Genomic DNA, 23497 nt, shown 5'->3' with positions numbered 1-23497 from the left:
CATATTTCCATTCAAGTTTCAAAAGGGGAAGTCAGCCATTATGACGTTACATTTTTCCACCTTAATTAATTAAAGCCCCAACTTTAAGTTAACGCCCCCAAATTTTACCTGTGTCGTGATCAATGATAAGCCGCTGGTCAATCAAACTTTTAACAATAGAGCTTAGGTTAATTGACGTTTGCAGAGACCGTGGTCTACAGCTACCCAAGGAAGATGTTTTGATAACAATCATGGCTAATGATGACCGGCAGTCTTCAGATCTTGAGGAAAGCCCCAGTATACCTGAGTTTTGATAGCATTGACTCGCACCTAGAATATTTTAATTTCTAACGTCCCCTATACAATGCAATTTATCATCGTATTTTCTCTTTCCATCTTTATACATGTATTATTAAACAATCAGAAATCAAACAATAATAATAAAAACCAAACCAAACAAACACAAGTTATTCTTTATTGGCGCAGCACATCAACATGTATAATGGTTATATTGCCTATGCGTAAAACTGTTACAGTAGTTTTAAAAAATGCTTATGTTTGAGATACCACATGGATTATAAATTACACAATCAGAAAGCAAACAATAGTAAAAAAGCATAAATAAGTTATTGAGATATTTCTATTTATAATTTATCACGGCTTTATATTTAGAGAGAGAGAGAGTTATTGAGATATTTCTATTTATAATTTAGCCCGGTTTTATATTTATAAAGAGAGAGAGAGAGAGAGAGAGAGAGAGAGGAGGGGAGGGGGTAGACTTGGTGTCAGCTTCTGTTTGGGATACCACCATTACGCAAACACTACAGCTACAGAAACCCTACAGACGGCCCATATTGAGGGGTATCTTGATCATTCTTCATTTGGTTGTACATGTACACAGATCTACTTGGATTTATTCATTCTCTCGAAACATGGATATTTTACCTACTACACCCACGACACCGCGAACTCCCAGGACACCAGAAAGTGCCCGGAAACACCGGGTAATATTATATTTAGGAAATTATTTATATACGATATATAACAATTTAATTAGAAGTTTTAAAAAGCAAAGGTTTAGAAATGGGCTAAACCTGTCATTTGCAATACATAAATATGACCAAGTTTGAAGGTTTACGGGAAATAGAAATGCGGTATGCATGTAGGTAGAAATTTTAAATTTTTTTTGTTGTTGCACAAATCAAGACACTAAGCATAATTTGTAATAACCTGAGAAAGTTCCTGTGTATATCATAAAAATATACACAACAACCGATCTCTTGGCCAGGTAAATAACATTGACCATGGATAAGCTCCGCCCACATTCAGTGATCCGTGGAGCAACCGTACGGTGTTTTTTTGGGGTCTTTAAGTATTAGTCCAGGAGATTTCAAATTTGGAAAAATATGAGTGTCCACACATAGGAAACTAAATCTATTTTCATACATTTTAAGACGTGATGCTGTGGTTGTTGATAACTTGAATGTTTTAAGACATGATGATGTGGTTGTTGATAACTTGAATGTTTTAAGACGTGATAATGTGGTTGTTGATAACTTGAATGTTTTAAGACGTGATGATGTGGTTGTTGATAACTTGAATGTTTTAAGACGTGATGATGTGGTTGTTGATAACTTGAATGTTTTAAGACGTGATGATGTGGTTGTTGATAACTTGAATGTTTTTCATTTGATAATTCATGGTTGTATACCTACATGGTGATGTCAATAAAATTGAATTTTTTTTTACTCCATCGATTAATGGAACCATATCTACAAAACAATATTGACAGATTAGATCAGGTTTGAAGGAAAATGTCATGTACATGATGAAATGGAAATCTCACGACATTATCATTCATGTAGGATGTCAAATTCCATTTGGTTAATCCCCTGTTTTAACCTGACAAGTGGATCTGTTGTTTGAACTCTGCATTGCAATCATTACGTCATTTAATTAGTACTACTCTCTCTCACTCCCCGATATCGCCGATTCGAATAGTGATAACAGCTATTAGATTATGGATTAAGTTGATTACATCACTTATTCAAATAGGTGACATCGTCTACTGGAATTATTGATATTACAAATTCAAAACTAGACCTTTCTCTTAGTCTCTGTGAAAAGTAAAAAAAAAAAAATGACTGAGTCCATAAAATTGGGGAAAATGCTTGTAAAATATGAAAAATTGACCAATCGTGATGAAAATGCCAGGTGCACATCTTTATATGGCAACAGGTCACCCAAGTGATTCAGGTGACCTGAAAATACTGTAAGTGCAGGAAGGGCATCTTCCAGGGTTCCATTGTCCCAGCTGTTAGTGGCTATAACCTTAGTAGTAACATCTTTGTCACATACACAACCAATAAACAAACTTGAAACATGGATCCACGGTCAACTGCCTTTCATTGCATTATCTGAATAAGATCTGCAAACTACGTTAATACACATTAATTATGAATACATCAAATGGTATAAAATTCTACTCTGTATTCTAATATATTCATACTTAATCAATCTACATTACCACCAAAATTCATCCCGAAATTCCGTATACTTCCCAAGATATGCAGAAATGAATTCGGGAAAATGCCTATTATTTTTCGGTTTATTGTTTTTACATATATCTCGACTTCTCCACCTTTACTCTTTAATAGTAAATTCGAACTCAAGCGATATAATTGCCAGTGATACAAATCGAAACTCCTGTTCAACATGGTGTATAAAACAACGAATGATATATTTATAAATAAACTTTTTAATCATTTACTTCAATTTACAAACCTCATAACTCAACATATTTAAAATCGAGCTTAGTCTTTATTAACTTTTTTGCTTGTAAGATAAACAATGCGCTTCCCTCATTATGTATTCTTTGCACTTGCAATAATTCAATTCACTCTTTTTCCCTGGCCTTCATACGCTACATGCATTTTACAACTAATCAATGCCAATTTCAATGCTGAACAGATTTATTACTACTTTAGTTTTCTAAGATGCTAGCTCTGTCTTCGGTGGTCTACGTATTTTTAGATTAAGTAATAATATGCCCCAGCCTTAACAGAACAGAAGGAGTATAAGTGTCGACAGAAGGAAACACATACCGGTAATCTGGCATCCTCATGTGACATTAATGCGCATCATTTGTTATCACCCCTTTTCTAAATATTAATTAAGGTTTATCCTTCAGTTAATCGCCTTCCCATCCCAGCTTCTTCTACCCCATATCTCACATTCACGTTCCATGATAATCCTACATTATACATCTGTTTTCACTGATATTTTTTTTCTGTTACGGCTATTTATAAATAAACCGACGAATAAAGTTTTATTTCATACAGAGGTGTTTACTGATATCATTTATATATTCTAGCCCCATTATTATACACACCACAGAGTCTTCCACAACTGTATTTTTCCTATTTGGATATTTTATTGAACATAAGACGTTAACGACAAATCAACAACTCAACTTTATGAAAACCTGGACGACTTAAATTTCTCCCTCGTGAACTTCCTATATTTATGAAGCAATACCACCTGTATATGATGCTTACGTTTCTCAACTGATTCATAACACGAGAGCATGTTCTGCGTATGATCATTCTTTAAATCGATGCAGGGTACTGACGAATAAGTTGATTTTACAAGGATTTCAACCGTCTCGTTTAAAATCAACATATCGCAAAGTCTATGGTCGTTATGCAAGGTGAAGATAACGAACAGTGATCAATCTCATAACTCCTACAAGCAATACAAAATAGATAGTTGGGCAAACACGGACCCTTGGACACACCAGAGGTGGGATCAGGTTATGATGATCTATTTTGCAAATACAACCTGTCTGACGTGTTTCATACAAGTTGGTGCTGATTTTGACTACGGATTATTCCGTTTACCTGATCAAGATATAAGGCTCACGACAGATGTGAACGGTCAACAGGGCGTGCTTACTCCTCCTAGGCACTTGATCCCACCTCCAGTGGTCCGTGTTTGCCTTTCTCTAAATTTTATAATTTGTATAGAATTTATGAGATTGATCACTTTTCGTTATTTTTACTTGTTCATTAAGGGTACCAAGTCGTTCGTGGGAGGGGGCTGTAATGTTCATTACAACTATGGCTTCAATTTGTCTGCTACGTGTGACGGAGTAAAGAAGATTTTCTTTCCCAACCCTTGAAAATGGTACATAGTAATTTTGGTCACAATTGATTAATTACTTGGCTTCTAAGAAGATTAACATTTTCGAAGTATGTCCAACACGACGGACAAGCATGATCTCCAGGTCTGTCATGACTTTGATGACCTAAGAAGTACTGTAAGAAACTGCTTTGATAACACTTTCAAAGGACATCTAGAGTTATACGCACATTCCAGAATTGCGGCAGTGTACACTGAAATATCTTTAAAGTTTTGTTGAAAATTTGGTTAAAGTTCTTTCTGCTAAATACATGTATTCATACGGAGAGTGCACACAGAATGCTTAATATTCAGACCGAGGCTGCATGTGGAAAAAACCCATGTTCACGTAATTGTATAATATATCAGAAGGTATTATGTGCATGTCTTTCATTTAAATTTTTCATTGGTATTTACGAAATTCAACAAGCTCGGGTAATGTTCAACTGTGCATTGGATCAAAAATGGCTTTCGCATGTGTACAGCGTAAGTTCCTGAGGACAACATTGAGGTGAAAATAATGCAACTTGTTTGTTTGAAGATTTCATAAAATGAAATTTGAGTCAGACAAACATATTCTAGTTTTCAATTCATAATATCAGAAATTGATTCAAGTGTACTTTCATACCAAGTATAGCAAGTGCATTTGATGCTGACACACCACGTGAAATCCGATAATGTTATCCACGTTCACGTAAATGAAAATATGAATGAAAATCTGATAAGACAGTGTCAAATTGTTCATCTTCGTTTTCTGAAACCATAAATAAAAGTCACCCGTCAGAATTTGCTGCCATACAATTTATTTTCCTAATGCTTAGTATTCGTCACCACAAAGGTGTTATACAAGGTACGAATGCAAGAAACATTTTCTTAATACATCAAAGGACATTTTTGTCATATTTTGTGAAAGTTTAAGAATATGAGTGAACAACATGTAATACACAAAGAAGACCAATGAAAAATTGAGACATCTTTTGTTAACTCCTATATTATTCTCATAAGATGTGTTTATGTCAAGAGCAAATCCAAAAACACTTCTGGAAAGACTCAATACATGTCAAAGTAGTTTGCTAACAGACAGACAGACCAAAGCCATATACCTCAGGTCTTGGAACGTCATCCAAAAACACAAGGTGAATGTTGATGGAATCCTTATAATAAATAGTGTGAGCTGCATTAACACTTTTCAATGTCGATATAACATCTCTTATAACGATGTGAACATCCGTGAGCAATAAGCTACACCAAACGATGAAATCCCTTTGTCTGCCTTTGTACTCACTTTGTCCGACATCTCTGTTTAATGAACATATGAAGGTAACGAACAGTGGTCAATCTCACGAATCACGTAAAGAATACAAAATTATGAGAAGGGCAGACATGGACCACTTGACACACCAGAGGTGGGATCAGGTGCCTAGGAGGGGTAAGCATCCCCTGTTGATATGAAGGACACGACACAGAGACGAGGACAGTGACAGATAGAGAAATAAACCTCATAAAACCTAATACAAATTCCTAATAAAAACCTAATAAAAAGGGCTAGTCTACATAAATTTCGGCAAAATCAAATTCTTTTATTCTATCTTATAATTAAAAACATTTTGTGTATTGATATCAGCTTTGTGTGATTTGATAAACCAAACCGTGATATAAAAATGTTGGATTTATCTATATTCCTATCGCTGACTTTATATCTAAATATATTAATTTGTCCGACGTGAAACATTGAAGGTTAGTTTAAAAAATCGTTAAAAGTTCTATGTACTAGTATTTGTTTAAATGTGCCCCTTAATCTACTAATTTCAGTCTTATTTGGAAAAAAATCTCAAAACCACTTTAATCATTATTTCCAGTTGAAATTCATTTGATGTTAGATAAAGCCTGTGAATCAATTCCCGAGGAAATTCTCAGGAGAACTAGGAATATTTTATTAAGTCTGGTCAATTTTTCAGCTTTGAGGAAACAAAACAAGTTGAAATAACACGATGTTTTGGATGTTTTATATTAATTCAAAAATAAGTTTGTTTTACAACACTTGAGAATTTTTCACCGATATCAAGACTTCATCAGCTGTAGGTGTAGTAATTTTGAAAAACAATAATGAAAATGATATTCTGTTTGACATTCAAAACTTTATCTGAATCTCTGATGACGGCAGACAAGATAATATTTTCTATTCCTGAAAAGCTACAAATTACAATGCACTATGAAGCGTGAATACTCACAGTGGCGCTGTAGGACCTTCGGATCCTTTTGGTAAATTCTGATTCATCGTCTTCATCCTGTGTGAGGTTTTTGTGAGACGGTATGGTATTTCGAGCATCCTGTATATTTTGTTGGCCCTCTAACACATTATCGCATCGACCTTGACCCTTGACATGACTGGTATACCACATGATAACTGTAAGTAATGTAGCCGAGCAATTGATGAGTAAAATTCCATATAAAATCTTCAAATGGAGAGATATCTTGAGTGCTTCCTTTTCTTCACGCGTACGATATTTTTCCATATTGACATTTTAAATTCAACTATCCAAATAAGCAATGTTCGACTGCCATGGCGCCTTATATCGCTAATTAATTTATATACAAAATTATTTTACAGACAGGAAACAAACTTTGCAACCGTGTTGTTGTTGACGCTAACCACGGGTGTAATGGGTCGGTACTTCCTGCACGCCCTAGGAAGTGCATTACACCGCACGCACATGAAAACGTTAAGGGGAACGTGTTCATTCACTACTCCGATACACCGTAGAGAGCAGAGAGATCTGACTTCTGAAACTGTTCACTGCAAACGGTACGCGATAAATCAACTCGCACGATGCGTGAACACCCAATCAATAGCTATGTGATTACTCTGTAGACTTTGAAAATTAAAGACTCCGCACGACCATCTAATGTCCAACTTAAAGAAAACTACGTAACACATTTACTTACTGCAAATATAACTAGTACAAGTCTGTTATAGCTCTTAAAAGTATGTAGTGTGGAGTGAAGATAACGAACAGTGATAAATCTCATCACACTTTCTATAAATTATATTTCTATAAAATTAAGAGTAGAGCAAACACGGACCCCTGGACATACCAGAGGTATGAATAAGCATCCCTTTTTGACCGGTCGCACGTGATTCCGGCGGGCACGTTTGATTGGGGAGACTCGGGTAACTCTAGAGTGATGTCTGTGCATGCGCAGAGGCTAGACTCCTTGAATGTAAATAAAACATCTGTTGCTCCAGTGTTGTTTTGCAAAAATGGCGTTTGATATAATTATCGCATCAATGACAATTTATTCATATGCGGTAGTTCATTTTGATACCTAGCATTATTTAATTCCTATTGCAAGAATATACACGTACATACAGTACTAAAATAGTGTAAATATCATCAACATTAAACCAAACGTAGACCATTTATGATAAACCCCCCAGAATTGACCTTATCTACAATATATTGAAATCAAAACATACACCTAGCAAGATACTTACAAATATGTATATCAATTATTAAAAAACAAAACATCAGTTCATTAAACTTTAGTTTTATTTACAACTCTAGCAACCCGTATAACTCGAGTTGTTCAATCAAACGTGCTCGGAGAAATCCGTCGTCAAAATGAGTATGTATAGAACGGCCTAACAGATGGTATAAAACACGTCAGAGAATCAAATACATATGTACATCAGTCTGCAGGCGAATTAATCTTTTGGTATTAAACATTTTCATTTCACCTACATCATACAAGATAACAAATATCCTGTAGATCTTACATGTATTACAAAATTGAAATACTATTTTGCAGTTCAGCATTCGTAACACCTGGATTTTATACAGAAGATGTACTTTTTCACGTGAGAAAATGCACATGAATATGCAAAATTGTATACAGCCAAAAAATATAAATAAATAAAAAAAAGTTTTAAAAAATCTGAAAATATTCAAGGCATGTGTCGATTCTTCAGAGTTTACAGAATTTTCAATTTCTATTCAAACTGTTAATCATAATGTCTTATTATTTTTTTAAAAGCACATTGCCCAAACTGTGTAGATATCATTCGAAAAGGGTTCATATAAAACCACACCATGCTTACTGGATTTAAGATCGAATATATCTTTAGGAAATAAAATAAATCAAGGAGAAGAATAGATGGCAAGAGATAATGAATCGTAGAAACCATTATTGAAATATTTCTCTTGACAGAATATGGAGCGGTCTGCGACTTAAATAAAATGAACGCCGTTCACAGGCCATTATTGGATATGACGATACAAGGTACATATTCATTAACTAGAAATGAGTAGATGATGACAGGTTTTGCACTAGCGGTTTAATTCGCTAGAATAATGATTGGTGATATCGATAAGCATGTGGTTGTCAATCAGGTTTTGTTTTGAGACGAAACATCTAGTACCAATATCTACACCCGGACACAATGGTCCGCAAAAAGCGATATTGAAAATCTTTACGTTGTAGCAGTTTCAATTTGAATTTTAAAAGGTTTTCATCTTTAAACTTTCCCTTTGTGATTTTTTTCATTTCCGGATGACTTGGTTGGTGTATTGTAGATCAAACAAAAGACCATAAAATTCCCACAGAGATTCATAAATGGGTTATTATATTGGAATAATTAGAATTGTTCTCATAGTAAAAACGAAATAAAATACCTCAGATAAAAACCTATTAATATTCAAAAACAATTCTTCATTGCAGATTGTAAATTGTATGTGTAATCCTTTTACATGAATCAGAACGAACAGCGTATAACTATCTAGCTAATGTCTTTGACAATAATATTATTTTCAGAGTATGTTGAAATCCAGTTTAGCTGCTCTCTAGGGGATTTTTGCATTACAAATTCATGGCCGAAGGACTTTTAAAGACATGACGATAATAATGATGCGCTTTTTAAAAAAAAATGGCTTTGTTTGCTGATACCGTTTATTGAGCATAAAATTGCTGTGGAAATGAGTTTTTCTGATCAAAGTTTTTTCTTCTCCCGTTTCAATGACGAGCCAAATCTTTACTGAACTTTGGGCACTAGATTACTGAACTGCGGGGCACTAGATTACTGCACTTTGGGGCACTAGATTACTGAACTTTGGACACTAGATTACTGCACTGTGGGGCACTAGATTACTGCACTTTGGGGCACTAGATTACTGAACTGTGGGGCACTAGATTGCTGTTACTGGGTTGTTCACCCCTTTCATCTGTGAAAATCTCTTGCGTTTGATGATTTCAGCTTCTCCATCGTCAACTTCCCATATTTATGTAGCAATATTCCATTATCACCTTCATATGGTGTTTATATCTCTCAACCGATTCGATACGCAAGAGCTTGTTCTGCGTATGGTCAGTTTTTAAATCGAGGCAAGCTACCGACAAACAAGTTTATGGTACAGGGGTTTCAACAGTCTTGATTGAAGTCAACATTTCGCAAATTTTATGGTCGTTATAACGATCGAACTCTAGTTCGTCAATACAACCTATCATTGGGTAAAATGTTGTCTGACGTGTTTCATACCGATTGTAAGACCGTTCTTGGCACACTGGTTCTGACTAAGGATAACTCCGTTTGCCTGATCGTGATATGGGGTTCACGGCGGGTGTGACCGGTCGACAGGGGATGCTTGCTCCTCCTGGGCACCTGATCCCACCTCTGGTGTGTCCGGGGGTACGAGTTTACCAACTCTCTATTTTGTATTGCTTATAAGAGTTATAAGATTGAACCCTGTTCGTTATCTTCACTCATCTAGTGAGAGAAAGATAGAGGAAGCACTAATTCGACAATTTCATAACCCCCCCCCCCCCGTCCTTGGTCATTTTCATATATATATATATATATATATATATATATATATATATATATATATATATATATATGGAACCAAAGCCCCTACCCCTGAAATTATATTAAATGTTTTACACAATTTGCGAAATATTGTCCAGCCCTGGAGTCAGGATCTCTACCCTGTGATCATAATACGTCCTTTGATAGAAGCCATCTTGCTTTACAAGACTATACATTTAGTTTTTCCTGCAGATGTACGGTTGTATTGAAGGGTTTTGAATTTGTTTTTTTTTCAATTTTTGGCAGGTTTGGTCCCGCCAATAAAGCCTAAGGGGTGCAAGAGTCCTGAACAATTTATGTCACCCTTGCCCCAAAGATGTGAATTTTCATTTCATTTTATTCAGGTGTAGAATATCACAGAATGTCATGATTATAGATTTAGAATGATAAATTGAAACCTGACATAATCTATAGCACTATGCAATTATAACAATTATAGGATAAATAACACGATAATATGACATATAGTGATATGATAACCCTACAGGATGATCCATAAAAGCTGAAATAGCTGAATTCTGATGAGGTCGTTACAACTAAATAATAAATATGACAAACAGACAAAACAATACAAGACTGGCATTGGAATTGTGGCAGGTTTTGATAGATAGTTGCATTGAAAAATGAAATGTTTCGGACATATTGTATAAAGAAAGGCTAGATTTTATTAACAAAAAAACTGGACATGATGAGCTGTCATATCCATTGTCGTACTGGCTAATAGAGACTTTAAAGTGTTTTTTTTAAATTTTGCTTTGTTGTCAAATGTTTAGTTTCTAAAGACAAAGCATTAAAATCCTTAATGACATTATAAACAAGACATGTTTGTAAAACATATATGCCCCCCCCCCCCCCTTGGTGCAAAATTGAAAATGGTTATGCACATGCATAATTTGATTGATAGTAGTATCACCAATTCGAAATATTGAGCAGACAATATCTTCCTATGTCAGGAGTGGATTGATCAATTGACCTAAAAATCAAAGGGGCCATTTACTCCTTATACTGTACCAGGTTTGGTGTCAATGAAGCAAATAAAGGAGACAGTATATTACCATGTCCAGTTCAACCCTTAACCTTTAATCATGTGACCTCAAAATCAATAGGGATCATCTTCCCCTGAAGATGTACCAGTGTACCAAGTTTGAAGTCTGTCAAGCAAGGGTTCTCTAGACATTGAGTGGTCAGTACATTCCTATGTCCAGTTTGACCTTTGACCTCAAAATCAATAGGGGTCATCTACTCCTTAGGATGTACCAGTGTACGAAGTTCGATGTCTGTCAAGCAAAAGGTTCTCAAGATATTGAGCGGACAAGGTCTTTCTATGTCCAGAGTAGATTGACCCTTGACCTTTTGACCTAAAAAAACAATAGGGGTCCTCTTCTTCTCATAACCAACACACATATGAAATATCATTACGATCAAGTGATTGGTTCTTAAGATATTGAGCGGACAACATGTGGTCTACCGACAGACAGACCGACCGACCTACAGGTGCAAACCAATATGCCTCTCCTCTTCGAGGGGGGGGGGGGGGCATAAAAAACACTAAATGATTCTTATTGGTGGCCATTCTAGTATTATTATTTAGTACAAAATGATCACAGCGATGATTTGGTGCGTTACAATGAAATATGTTAAAACATTGTTCACTATTAAATGATATTAAATGAGTAGCTCTGTCACCAACTCTTAACATGCCGAAAGAGTCTAAAATGTTACAAGAGCTACTCTCTTTAGGACCTATATGAAAGGTGAAGATAACGAACAGTGATCAATCTCATAACTCCTATAAAGGTGAAGATAACGAACAGTGATCAATCTCAACTCCTATAAAGGTGAAGATAACGAACAGTGATCAATCTCATAACTCCTATAAAGGTGAAGATAACGAACAGTGATCAATCTCATAACTCCCATATGCAATACAAAATAACGAGTGTCTAAAATAAATCTGACAGCTTTGTTTTGGTTTACTTGTTGTCTGACAGCTTTGTTTTGGTTTACTTGTTGTCTGACAGCTTTGTTTTGGTTTACTTGTTGTCTGACAGCTTTGTTTTGGTTTACTTGTTGTCTGACAGCTTTGTTTTGGTCTACTTGTTGTCTGACAGCTTTGTTTTGGTTTACTTGTCTGACAGCTTTGTTTTGGTTTACTTGTCTGACAGCTTTGTTTTGGTTTACTTGTCTGACAGCTTTGTTTTGGTTTACTTGTCTGACAGCTTTGTTTTGGTTTACTTGTTGTCTGACAGCTTTGTTTTGGTTTACTTGTTGTCTGACAGCTTTGTTTTGGTCTACTTGTTGTCTGACAGCTTTGTTTTGGCTTACTTGTTGTCTATGTTTAAATTGTATGCCAATACCACTATACCAGAATGAACATGCGTAATCAAAATAGCACTGTATTAAAGCATAACAAAGGTCTTTCTCGACTGCGAATTTAGGCAAGATACATTTCTATATGAAGAAATGAAGACTAGCATTCACCATTTGTACAATGGTTAAAACAATATTTTCACATCAGACGAACTTATCTACACATACGCCTAAATATTTCACACTATCAGATCCTTTGATATTTCATGACCATTACATAGACTTATAAAACTTGTAACATTTTTCAGTTTTCGAAGTGGACCAAATAAAATTGTTTCTGTTTTCCAAAGTAAAGAGACAGTCTATTATCTACAAGCCAAGAAGAGCATTTTCCAGAACATTTCCCACACATTTTACGTGCAAAGATACTAGACTTTTATGAACATAAAATATAGCACTATCATCAGCCTATAAAATCAACTTGCAGTCTTTGTCAATACATATCATTGACATAAAATAAGGATAGAAGAGGACCTAAATGCTCCCCTGAGGTACTCCACAATCTATTGAGTTAAAATTGGATGCTACATTATTGACATGAACTTGCTGCTGTCTACCAGATAGATAAAACATCAACCATTCAGTGGATAAAACTCCTAAAACCTCTAATTTGTCACATACATATTATAAGATTTTATGATTGACAGTGCCAAATGCTTTTTGTAAGTCCAACATTACCATACCAGTAAAAAGCCCTTTCGGGGTATTGCTTCTGATAAAATCTAAAAATGTATGAAATAGGTACCTGAAGAAAAATGGCTTCTAAAAGCTGATTGGTAAGAATAAAGCAAAGAAGGTGTTGCACGTCTCATGTTGATTTCCCTAAAGGTGTTGCATGAAAGATCGTAAAAATTAAATTATTCAAATATATGATAATACCAATTGGAACGCATGTCTTGATTCAATATTTTTTGAAAATAAGTTTAAAAGACGTGTATTGATAAAATTAGCAAGAACATTTCGAGTTTAAATCAAGCAATAAGCGATTTATATGATTTTTAGCGTTAAAATGGAGGGATATCCCCGAATTTCAGAAAAACTGCCTCTGTGAAACAAAATAAATTTAGCATGAACATGTTCCTCGAGCTTTCCTTTAAAAAACTGTCGCTTTGAATTTTGTTTCACGATGGCATTTTTTTGTTGTTGTAAATTTAAAAAAACCGAAACGACTTCACAGGTAATATTTTCAACTTCACCTGTACGTTAATTTTCCTTAGTAATATATGGTCTACTGATTGGTTCAGTGGGTAGGGTCGTTGACTCTTAAATAAAAGAGGGGGAAAAAGGTCGTCGACTCTTATATGTAAAGATGTTTTCTATTTTTAAAACGACCGGGTTCGACTCCCTCACGAACACATTTTTTTTTTTCATATAACGTTTTCCATCTAGATTTTGTTTTTTTAATTGAAACACGCTTCTCGTTTTTATAAATGTTTCATGTCAAATCTCTGTTTATTACCATGTGCCGAGTTTGAAATAAGCTTCCAACCTGGGCACTGTTTAGTTTGTGAATAGGACTCTCAACAAACACGCCGAATACAGCATGCAATACCTGTGTTTTAATAGTCAAGGTTGCAAACGAGAACTTATATGTTTTTCTGAATGAAAGTTGTTGACAACGGCATGGTGCCTTTTACGAAAATCCGTTGTGAACTATGTAAAGCTTTGGAATAAAAACTTTAAGGCCAAACAAGGTAAATAACCGTTAAACAGTTTGAGTTTATATGTATTCCAGTAGCAAATTGCTATGTTGAATCAATTTTTACAGGTGCATGTACTTCGAATAATGTTGAACTTTATAAATGCGTATTAAACTTCTTATATTTTGTTTTGTGGCCAGAGTCATGTACAGTTGGCAATGTTGGTTGTAGAAAATAATACATACGAGTATAAGAGCTTCTGGGCTTTAGCAGTATAGAACATTAAATATTTGATACACTCGTAACATGTAACTGTATACATTGTATCTGATACTCAGAAAAAAAGAAGACAATTTAATTTTCACGATTTCAAAAATGATCTTTAGACTACGTGTATAATGTATTGACACATAAAATGTATTAGGCTTGTCCCTAGTACTGGGGAATCCTTCAGGTATTTAAATGGCAAATACGCAATGAGTATAAATATGAATGAAGGTCAGTTCTACGTCACGAATGCTGGCACGGAGCTCTGATTAGGGAAAATTCCCGCTTCCATGCAATACCCTCTTATCACTGTTCAAAAAATGTGAAAGTTGTTCATGGGAACACTTTTCCAGTATCTTTGACACTATACATAGTATGCTAACTGGCCTATAATTGCCAGGTTCCACGGAACTTCTCTTTTTGAAAAGATGTTTGACCCTTGCTCTTTAATATTCATTTAGTACAGTACAACTCAAGATGGATTTATTTACAATATACATAATATGTTTTCAATGAAAAAAGCACCATCCATATCTGACGTGTTTCATACTGATTGTTGGGCCGTTCTTGACACACTGATTTTGACTACAAATTACTCCATTTACCTGATCAAGATATACGGCTCACGGCGGGTGTGACCGGTCGACAGGGGATGCTTACTACTCCTAGGCACCTGATCCCACCTCTGGTATATCCAAAAGGTCCGTGTTTGCCCAACTCTCTATTTTGTATTGCTTATAGAGGTTATGAGATTGATCACTGTTCGTTATAATCTTTTCATCTTTTAAAACTTTTACTGGGATATTGTCCAATCCAGTACTTTTGGTTGTATTTAGAATAATCTCTTCGATCACATGTTGGAGTACAAATGTTTTGTGTTCTGTATGCTTATCAAAATAAAACTGTCTAAATACGGTGGAAAGCGCATTATACATATTTATAGAACTAAGTAACTTGCTCACAAGTTTGGATACAATTGTAGTGAAAAAAACCGTAAAAATGGAAATGGAAATGTAGTTATTCAAAAGTTAAAAATGTTCAATTGTTAACGGACGACGGACGCACACCAACGCAATAGGTCTCCTAAAAATAGACTGAATAAAAAATCAAATCCGATTTTTAGTATTGTCAATGACGAACTTTGACAATGTCCCTGTATTTCCTAGCAATTCTATTGGAGGATATTTTTGAGAGACGATAGTTAATAATGAAATGGTGAAGATAACAAACAGTGGTCATTCTGATAACTTATAAAGAATGCAAAATTAAGAGTAAGGCGAACACGGACCCCTGGACATACCAGAGGTGGGATCAGGTGTCTAAGAGGAGTAAGCATCCCCTGTCGACCGGTCACACCCGCCGTGGGTCCGATATCTCGATCAGGTAAACAGAGAAATCCGTTGGCAAAATCAGTGTGTAAAATCGGTCTCAATTAGTATGAAACACGTCAGACAGTATTTTACCCAGTGACAGGTTGTACTAGTAAATTAGATCGTTATAAAGACCATACAATTTGCGAAATGCCTACTTACAACGAGACTGCTAAACAAAGTCTAGACAAAGATCATAACATTGTACAGAAGCATGTTTGTTTCATTAAACAGGAAGAAGATAGTGAAATATTTCCCCCAGAGGAATTAGTTGAGAGCATTGAGTTAGATAATCACCTTCAACCCCTTTGCAATCTGCAGACGTGTGTACAAGTTCCTCTGATAGCGCAGTGTTTTAAAACCACAAAGGAAAAGAAGGAGAACATGTACAATATAGTTTGTTTACTCACAAATAAATTTGTCTGGAGGAAATTCATAATTTATGTCGGCAAAGGAACTGCGAGAGATCCTGCATAGATATGTACAAATACAAACTTCTTACTTTCAAATATCATTTACTGTCTGAAAAGTCAAAAGAAACACACAAACACTTTCAACTGAAGTTTAAGTTAAAAGAAATGTGTGAAATCTGTTTCAGTATGGAATCTTTAAAAGAATTATTTGGAATTAATTCAAATGAGTATAATGACAGCAATAAACTCCTTCACCATTAATGAAAAATATTTATTTTAATATGAATCTGGTGGCGAAAAAGAATCAGAAAGATAAGACAGAAATTGGTGGGTAAATATTTTAGAAAAATTGACCGCATAAAACGATGTAAACACAGGGGGTAGTTAAAACGCACGCACGTACCCACCCACCTACATGCACACACACACAGAGGTATTTACCATTTTCATTTCCAACTTCTACAATTCCAAGCTCTAGTCAGATACTTTTAAGTATCAATGTGTCATTTTAATCTGTTACAGGGGAAAACACAGTCTGAGAAAAGGTTTCTTAAAGCAGCATCAGAAGAAAAAGAGTTGATTTTCTATCAGAATTAAAAATGACAAAAACTTGAAATAAAAATTAATCAGATTACATGATTTGTAAAAGGAGAAATCGAAAACAAAGATCTGATTGCCTCAAAGAAGGATACAGACATTGATAATAACTAACACACGTAAGAAAGATACAGACATTGATAATAACTAACACACGTAAGATACAGACATTGATAATTACTAACACACGTAAGATACAGACATTGATAATAACTAACACACGTAAGATACAGACATTGATAATAACTAACACACGTAAGTAAGATACAGATATTGATAATAACTAACACACGTAAGATACAGACATTGATAATAACTAACACACGTAAGTAAGATACAGACATTGATAATAACTAACACACGTAAGATACAGACATTGATAATAACTAACACACGTAAGATACAGACATTGATAATTACTAACACACGTAAGATACAGACATTGATAATAACTAACACACGTAAGATACAGACATTGATAATAACTAACACACGTAAGATACAGACATTGATAATAACTAACACACGTAAGATACAGACATTGATAATAACTAACACACGTAAGATACAGACATTGATAATAACTAACACACACGTAAGATACAGACATTGATAATAACTAACACACGTAAAAAAGATACAGACATTGATAATAACTAACACACACGTAAGATACAGACATTGATAATTACTAACACACGTAAGATACAGACATTGATAATAACTAACACACGTAAGATACAGACATTGATAATAACTAACACACGTAAGATACAGACATTGATAATAACTAACACACAAAAGATACAGACATTGATAATAACTAACACACACGTAAGATACAGACATTGATAATAACTAACACACACGTAAGATACAGACATTGATAATAACTAACACACGTAAAAAAGATACAGACATTGATAATAACTAACACACACGTAAGATACAGACATTGATAATAACTAACACACGTAAGATACAGACATTGATAATAACTAACACACGTAAGATACAGACATTGATAATAACTAACACACGTAAGATACAGACATTGATAATAACTAACACACGTAAGATACAGACATTGATAATTACTAACACACGTAAGATACAGACATTGATAATTACTAACACACGTAAGATACAGACATTGATAATAACTAACACACGTAAGATACAGACATTGATAATAACTAACACACGTAAGAAAGAACATAGGGACGAAGCTTTATGAAGTTACCATTTCGTAACTTAATCAATCTCCACTAGAGGAGGCTATTTAACGCTCAGTTTCACCTCTAGATTATTTTGCATATTCCTACACTTTCTTTGTCTTCTTTCATCTGGAGACGATAACAGAGGTAGAGCTTGCTGGCACCCTTTGTTAAAGGTTGGACATGAATGAAAGTTTTTATTGTTATTCGGGACTGTATTGGGGGTGTTAGTGATAAAGCTATTTATTTCGTAAATACACCTTATTGGTTCGTAAGGACGAGGCGTCATCCGTCAAAACGACTAGATATACCCATCTCATCCGTCAAAACGACTAGATATACCCATCTCACAATAATTACCTTTTTATTTCATAATTACGGATTATTTTGTCATAATTTTAAGTTCGTTTAACAACTTTTTGTTTTCCTTACAATAGCCTTTGATTTGATTTTATATTTTGGCTTACATAGGTACATTGGATAGGCATGGTTATTGCCGAGAAAACATTATCAACTGTAAATATGTTGTGTCATGGTGGGTACTTATTCCTTTGACTTTAGCCTTGCTTTAAATCAGACCGAAAACCTTTGGCAGAATTTCAACATACAAACTTCTACGGGCGGAGATTAGCTGAACTATAACTTCCACGGTAGCGTACTACAACTTCCAAACCATGAATATAGAAAAGCAACAAGTTTGTGACATTTCTTCAATGATAAAAACATGAGAAATGCAATATATAAATAAATCAAACATAATTAATGTATTCAATTAACACATCAATATAAATGCATGTAATGATTATCAACTACAAAAAAGCATGTGTTGAATGTACATAGGTAAATTTTGCAAAATACTTTTGTATCCATGCACCCCCCCCCCCCCCCCCCGTTCCATCAGCTGCGATAATTTTATTGCTAGCGCCCTCGGGTGATAACATGTAGTACGTTAGTGTTTTTGCAGCTACATGTAACCAGGGCCGTAAATTAACCTTCAATTTGGAGGAGGCAGGAAATTAGGCGGGGGTCTGTGGGCCGCCCAGGCCCCCAGACGCTGAGCACATTTTGTGCACACTGAACACGTTTCGTGCAAAATCCTTGATTCTAGGGCCTTCTAAGATGTTACTTGACTAACTCATTCTAAAAGAAAGATTTGGAATGCTTTTTAAGGGAGGTATCATGTTCTTAGTTATTGGAAACAACATAAATTCTAATGAACTTTAAATTTTAATTTTTTTTGGCTCAAAAGTTGGAGGAGGCAGCTGCCTCCTCCGCCTCCATGTAATTTACGGCCCTGGTAACGAACATCCTTGGGCGCCATAGTGTGGCATTCTGGGAGTTATATAGAGCAGTGAGTCTCGAATTTTTGAAACAATTTACAGGTAGCTATCTGATTTTTATTTTGCGGGCTAATTATATAGTACACGGGTTCCACGTATTGATATTGTCACATGTAGTCTGGTCCCTACGGAAGCCGATAGGTGCCGGGGTATAGAATTAATATTTATTTAACTGGCGGCCGCCACTTAATTTATGTGGCAGCCGCCACTCAATTTAACTGGCGGCCGCCACTTATTATCTGGCGACCGCCATTTATTATCTGGCGGCCGCCAGTTAATTTATCTGTCGACCGCCAGTTAATTATATGGCGGCCGCCAGTTAATTTAAATAATTTATATGGCTGTCACCAGTTATTCAACTCCTCTCTCTTTCTCTATCTATCTCTCAAAATGAAAGGGGTGCAATTCCTCCCCAATGCATAGTAATATATATATGATATATACATGTACAATCAAGAGCATTAAATTATTGTTTTTCGATTGTACTGTTAAATACGTAGAAGCACGGGGCTGACCCTCCATTTTTTTGACAACGTTCAATTTCTGTTATTTTCACATACAAACTAAATTATTTTCACATGTGAAATAAAATTAATTGGCGGATTGCCCCCCCCCCCCCTTACTCTTTTGGTGGTAGTAATGAATGGTAAAAATGTGATGATGAATTAACTGATCAATTGTAGGATGAACGGAGCCACTTCCCTCCAATTTAGGAGTACGAAGTTTGGACAAAAGAGACATTTTAGGTTCCTTTTCTGCTTGTCAACAATTGTAGAAGACAATTTCTCCTCCGACTGTCCCTTTACACTTTGAAAAACGATGCTGCGTGTTTGCGTACTATTCTAAATCTTTCCAAAATAATCACTCAGCGATACGAATTACATTGTTTTTGCAATTGGCAGCCGCCATATATAAATTAAGTGGCGGCCGCCAGTTAAATAAATATTAATTCTATACCCTGGCACCTATCGGCTTCCGTAGACCTGTCCCCGCCCCCTCCGCTTATTGATCACCCATTTTGTGGTCCCCAAAACGAGTGATCATATATGGGGTTCTGCATTTGTATACAGGCGGTGTTACAAGTAGATTAAAATATCTTTATTTGTTTTACATGATGAAAATAATCATTATTAAAGCTTGCAATTGTATAGGTTTTTTAAATACTACGCTGGCCATTTGTATATTAGGAAACGGGTCGGACACTAAGAACCGGGTCAAAGATTTGAAACGCCGTTTTGGGCGAACTCCCCGTCGAGGCCTCATCTACGTAGGTTTGTGAGCAAACGTACCCTGGCGGAAGTCTGCCGTTTTGGGATAAATAAATATTTTTAACCGGGAGATGGCGGACATGGGACCTAACTTGCGCGATGTGTTGATACGTGTACTGCAATGCAAACCAACAGATGCATTAAATTCCTAAACATTACTTGCAGAAAATAAAGTCTTTAAAAATCTTTGAATTCTAAGTAATTTGAGTTACTATCATAGAAATTTTATGATTAATCAAACATTTCTTACGACCTCTACTTGCATAGTAAATAATAGATATGGCGCTAGCAATTTAATCTTCTTCTTTTTTAAGATAAGCTTGTTATTAAAGGACATATCTCGTGTTTTCAAAGTATGCAATATTACATGCATTTTGTCTTCTTTATGCTTATAGTAATTGATTCTAATAGTTCGTTCGCCGAAATTTTGCGATAATTAACCACAATACAGACTTAAATCTAAGCCCCGATTTCAAAAAGTCAAGTTAATTAGGTAGGTAGTCACGAGGTACAGTGACGTCACATGCGCCCTTCGGATTGTGAAAGTACTACGAGATATTATTAAAAACTCAACTTTTAGGGGCCTAATTAATTTACCATGGGCAACATTTAAATCGATGTTGATAAATTGTCCGAGTTTTATATGTGTTCGCCACCAGTGCACACATATAACGATGTAAATACCCAAATATAGCGAGTAAAGCGTGTATGAAATCGGCAAAATTATGAGTAAATAATGTTTATATGGGTCGCTGTCTACAAACTGTTTGGGGATGTTAATCCTTTATACATCTGTAATTGGCGCTGTTTTTCTAAAATAAACAGTTCAATCATTATTTATTTTTGGATTAGACAAATTATGATACGTTAAATTGTTGACAACTAGGCCCTATGCCAAGCTATTGTCACGCGTGCATTTCGGAAAGAAAGAAAAAGACAACACACACACAAATCAATAAAAATATTCAAATTTAAAGTGGTAATCACATTATTTTATTTTGATAAAGCAATCTTATTACTATTTTTGAATTGTGATCTGCACGTCTTTAGGAAGTACGAAGTGGGAGCACATCGTTATAGCCTACTGACGCACTCAAGATGCTACGAGTTCAATAAAGAAATAATTTTATAATTCAATTTAAAGTTAGGAAATACAATATTCTATTATTTGTATAATTTAAAGTTCAATTATTTTGTATCTTTATTTTTTGTTGTAAATCTACCAGTTGGCAGAAGTTACATTGTATCGTCGATATATGTTGTTACAAGGTGAAGGTCAGTTGATCCGAGTGTGTATTGAATTTGAAGAGCAAAACAGAATGTATGCTATAGGCCTACCAGTGCTTATAGCTTCGATATATCCATTTTCTCGCAGTTTATCAGGGTCTCTGTCCAAGCGATGTTTGAAAAGGTGACTGGGTGTGTTTTTTAAGGTAAAGTTCTTCCTCCAACAAAAAAATTATCCACGTCTTTTTTCTCGTACCTTCCTTCGAAAAATTGAAAAATACTGTCTAAATCCTTTCTACCGACAACTAGTACACCTGAGCACGGCACAAAACATCTTAATGCATTATTATTTACAAGCCGTTAACGTGACAATTGGTTTTTTGTCGATTAAATCTAATCTGTTTATGAAATGGCTAATAGATGTTTTCAAACCCGAGGGCGCATATGACGTCACACAAAATGGCGCGTAAACTAGCGAAAGAAAATATGCATATCGCAAGATTTGGATTTCATCGCTTTCAAACTCGAAAACTACGCAAAATATTTCATTTAAAACACATTTAAAGTAGTTTTAGGCATAAAAAGAGTTAATTTTGCTGAAAAAATGAAAAAGTTTAGAAACATGCGTTGTGTCCTTTAATTACTATGCATATTGAAATGACGTAATATCATCCAAATTATCTAAATTATTTTCCGCGACAGACCTACGTCGTTAAAACAGGTAGTGACAGTTCCATTGCCAAACGCTCGGCATTAGGTGTGAATGTCACGGGTCCTCGGAGATGACCTTAAAAACGGATGTCCCATGTCGCAGTAGATGTGGCATGCTAAAGACCCCTCACTGCTCAAAGGCCGTAAGCGCCGAGCATAGGCCTAAATTTGAAGCTCTTCACGGGTGTTGGTGACGTCTCCACATGAGTGAAAAATTATCGAGGGAGACGTTAACCAAGATACAATCAATTAATCCAAATTATTTTGAAACTCTAAAAATATCAATGTCACCGATCTCCGTGTCAAATATAGCGATTTTCCTTCCTATTTCTAAACATTTGACAACAATAGATTTATGACGTCACATCGCGTGTTATGATGAATATTCATGGCACGGGGCATATACAGGTACTGTCGTTTGTATAAACTCGATTGTCACGCCCCTCTGTATAATAAATTCCATATAAACGAAAGAAAATATTGTAAATATAATTTGTAAACACTGTTTTTTGTATTTAATAAAAACGGGTTTAAGGTATCTGTATTTTTTTTTGTTTTAATAATTTCATATCGGATAGTGTTTTTGATTATATCGTATTGGACCCGTGCATTTCATAGCATCGAAGTCAAAAATGCAGTTTGACAAAGCAGATTGCCAGCCCCCAAGAGAGTTTGTTATCCATTTGATAGAAGACAGAAAGGATTCTTTTCATCTTCCGTAGACTCCTAAGTAGGAATGGATAAATTGATTGTGTAAATGCGAATTCTCGACGGACGGGGCTGTCAACGCGAAGAAAAATTGTGTCTGTATTGTTCTGTCGGAAAATTATTTACGTTTCAGGAGATGAGGGAAATTTTCTCTTTTTTTATTTACTAGAAACGTGTACTTGGGCGCAAAATTTTACATTAATTTCCAACATCAGAACTATTCTTTAATGATTCCCAGAAAACAATTTTTCTATTCTGATATGATTTTGAAGTTGATGATGCATTTAGCTGTTGATAAAAACTGTATCGTCGATTTCAGAATCATTCAGATTATTCCGGCGTTCATAAGAG

The 23497-nt window shown here is 35.2% G+C and overlaps 1 protein-coding gene across 1 annotated transcript in view; it reads right to left on the bottom strand.

Annotated features, from left to right (window-relative positions):
• The window catches only part of LOC125651615 (collagen alpha-1(I) chain-like), a 34860-nt gene extending 27561 nt beyond the window's left edge, over window positions 1–7299 (bottom strand). The window contains exon 1 of the mRNA XM_048880300.2: window positions 6390–7299. Coding sequence (XP_048736257.1) covers window positions 6390–6674 — 285 coding nt within the window. The 5' untranslated portion in view covers window positions 6675–7299. The remainder of the gene's footprint in view (window positions 1–6389) is intronic.
• Window positions 7300–23497: the final 16198 nt, after the last annotated feature.

The sequence above is a fragment of the Ostrea edulis genome, chromosome 5 (genome assembly GCF_947568905.1).
Source record: "Ostrea edulis chromosome 5, xbOstEdul1.1, whole genome shotgun sequence".
NCBI classification, from domain to species: domain Eukaryota; kingdom Metazoa; phylum Mollusca; class Bivalvia; order Ostreida; family Ostreidae; genus Ostrea; species Ostrea edulis.
This window is presented reverse-complemented; position numbering and strand designations above follow the sequence as displayed.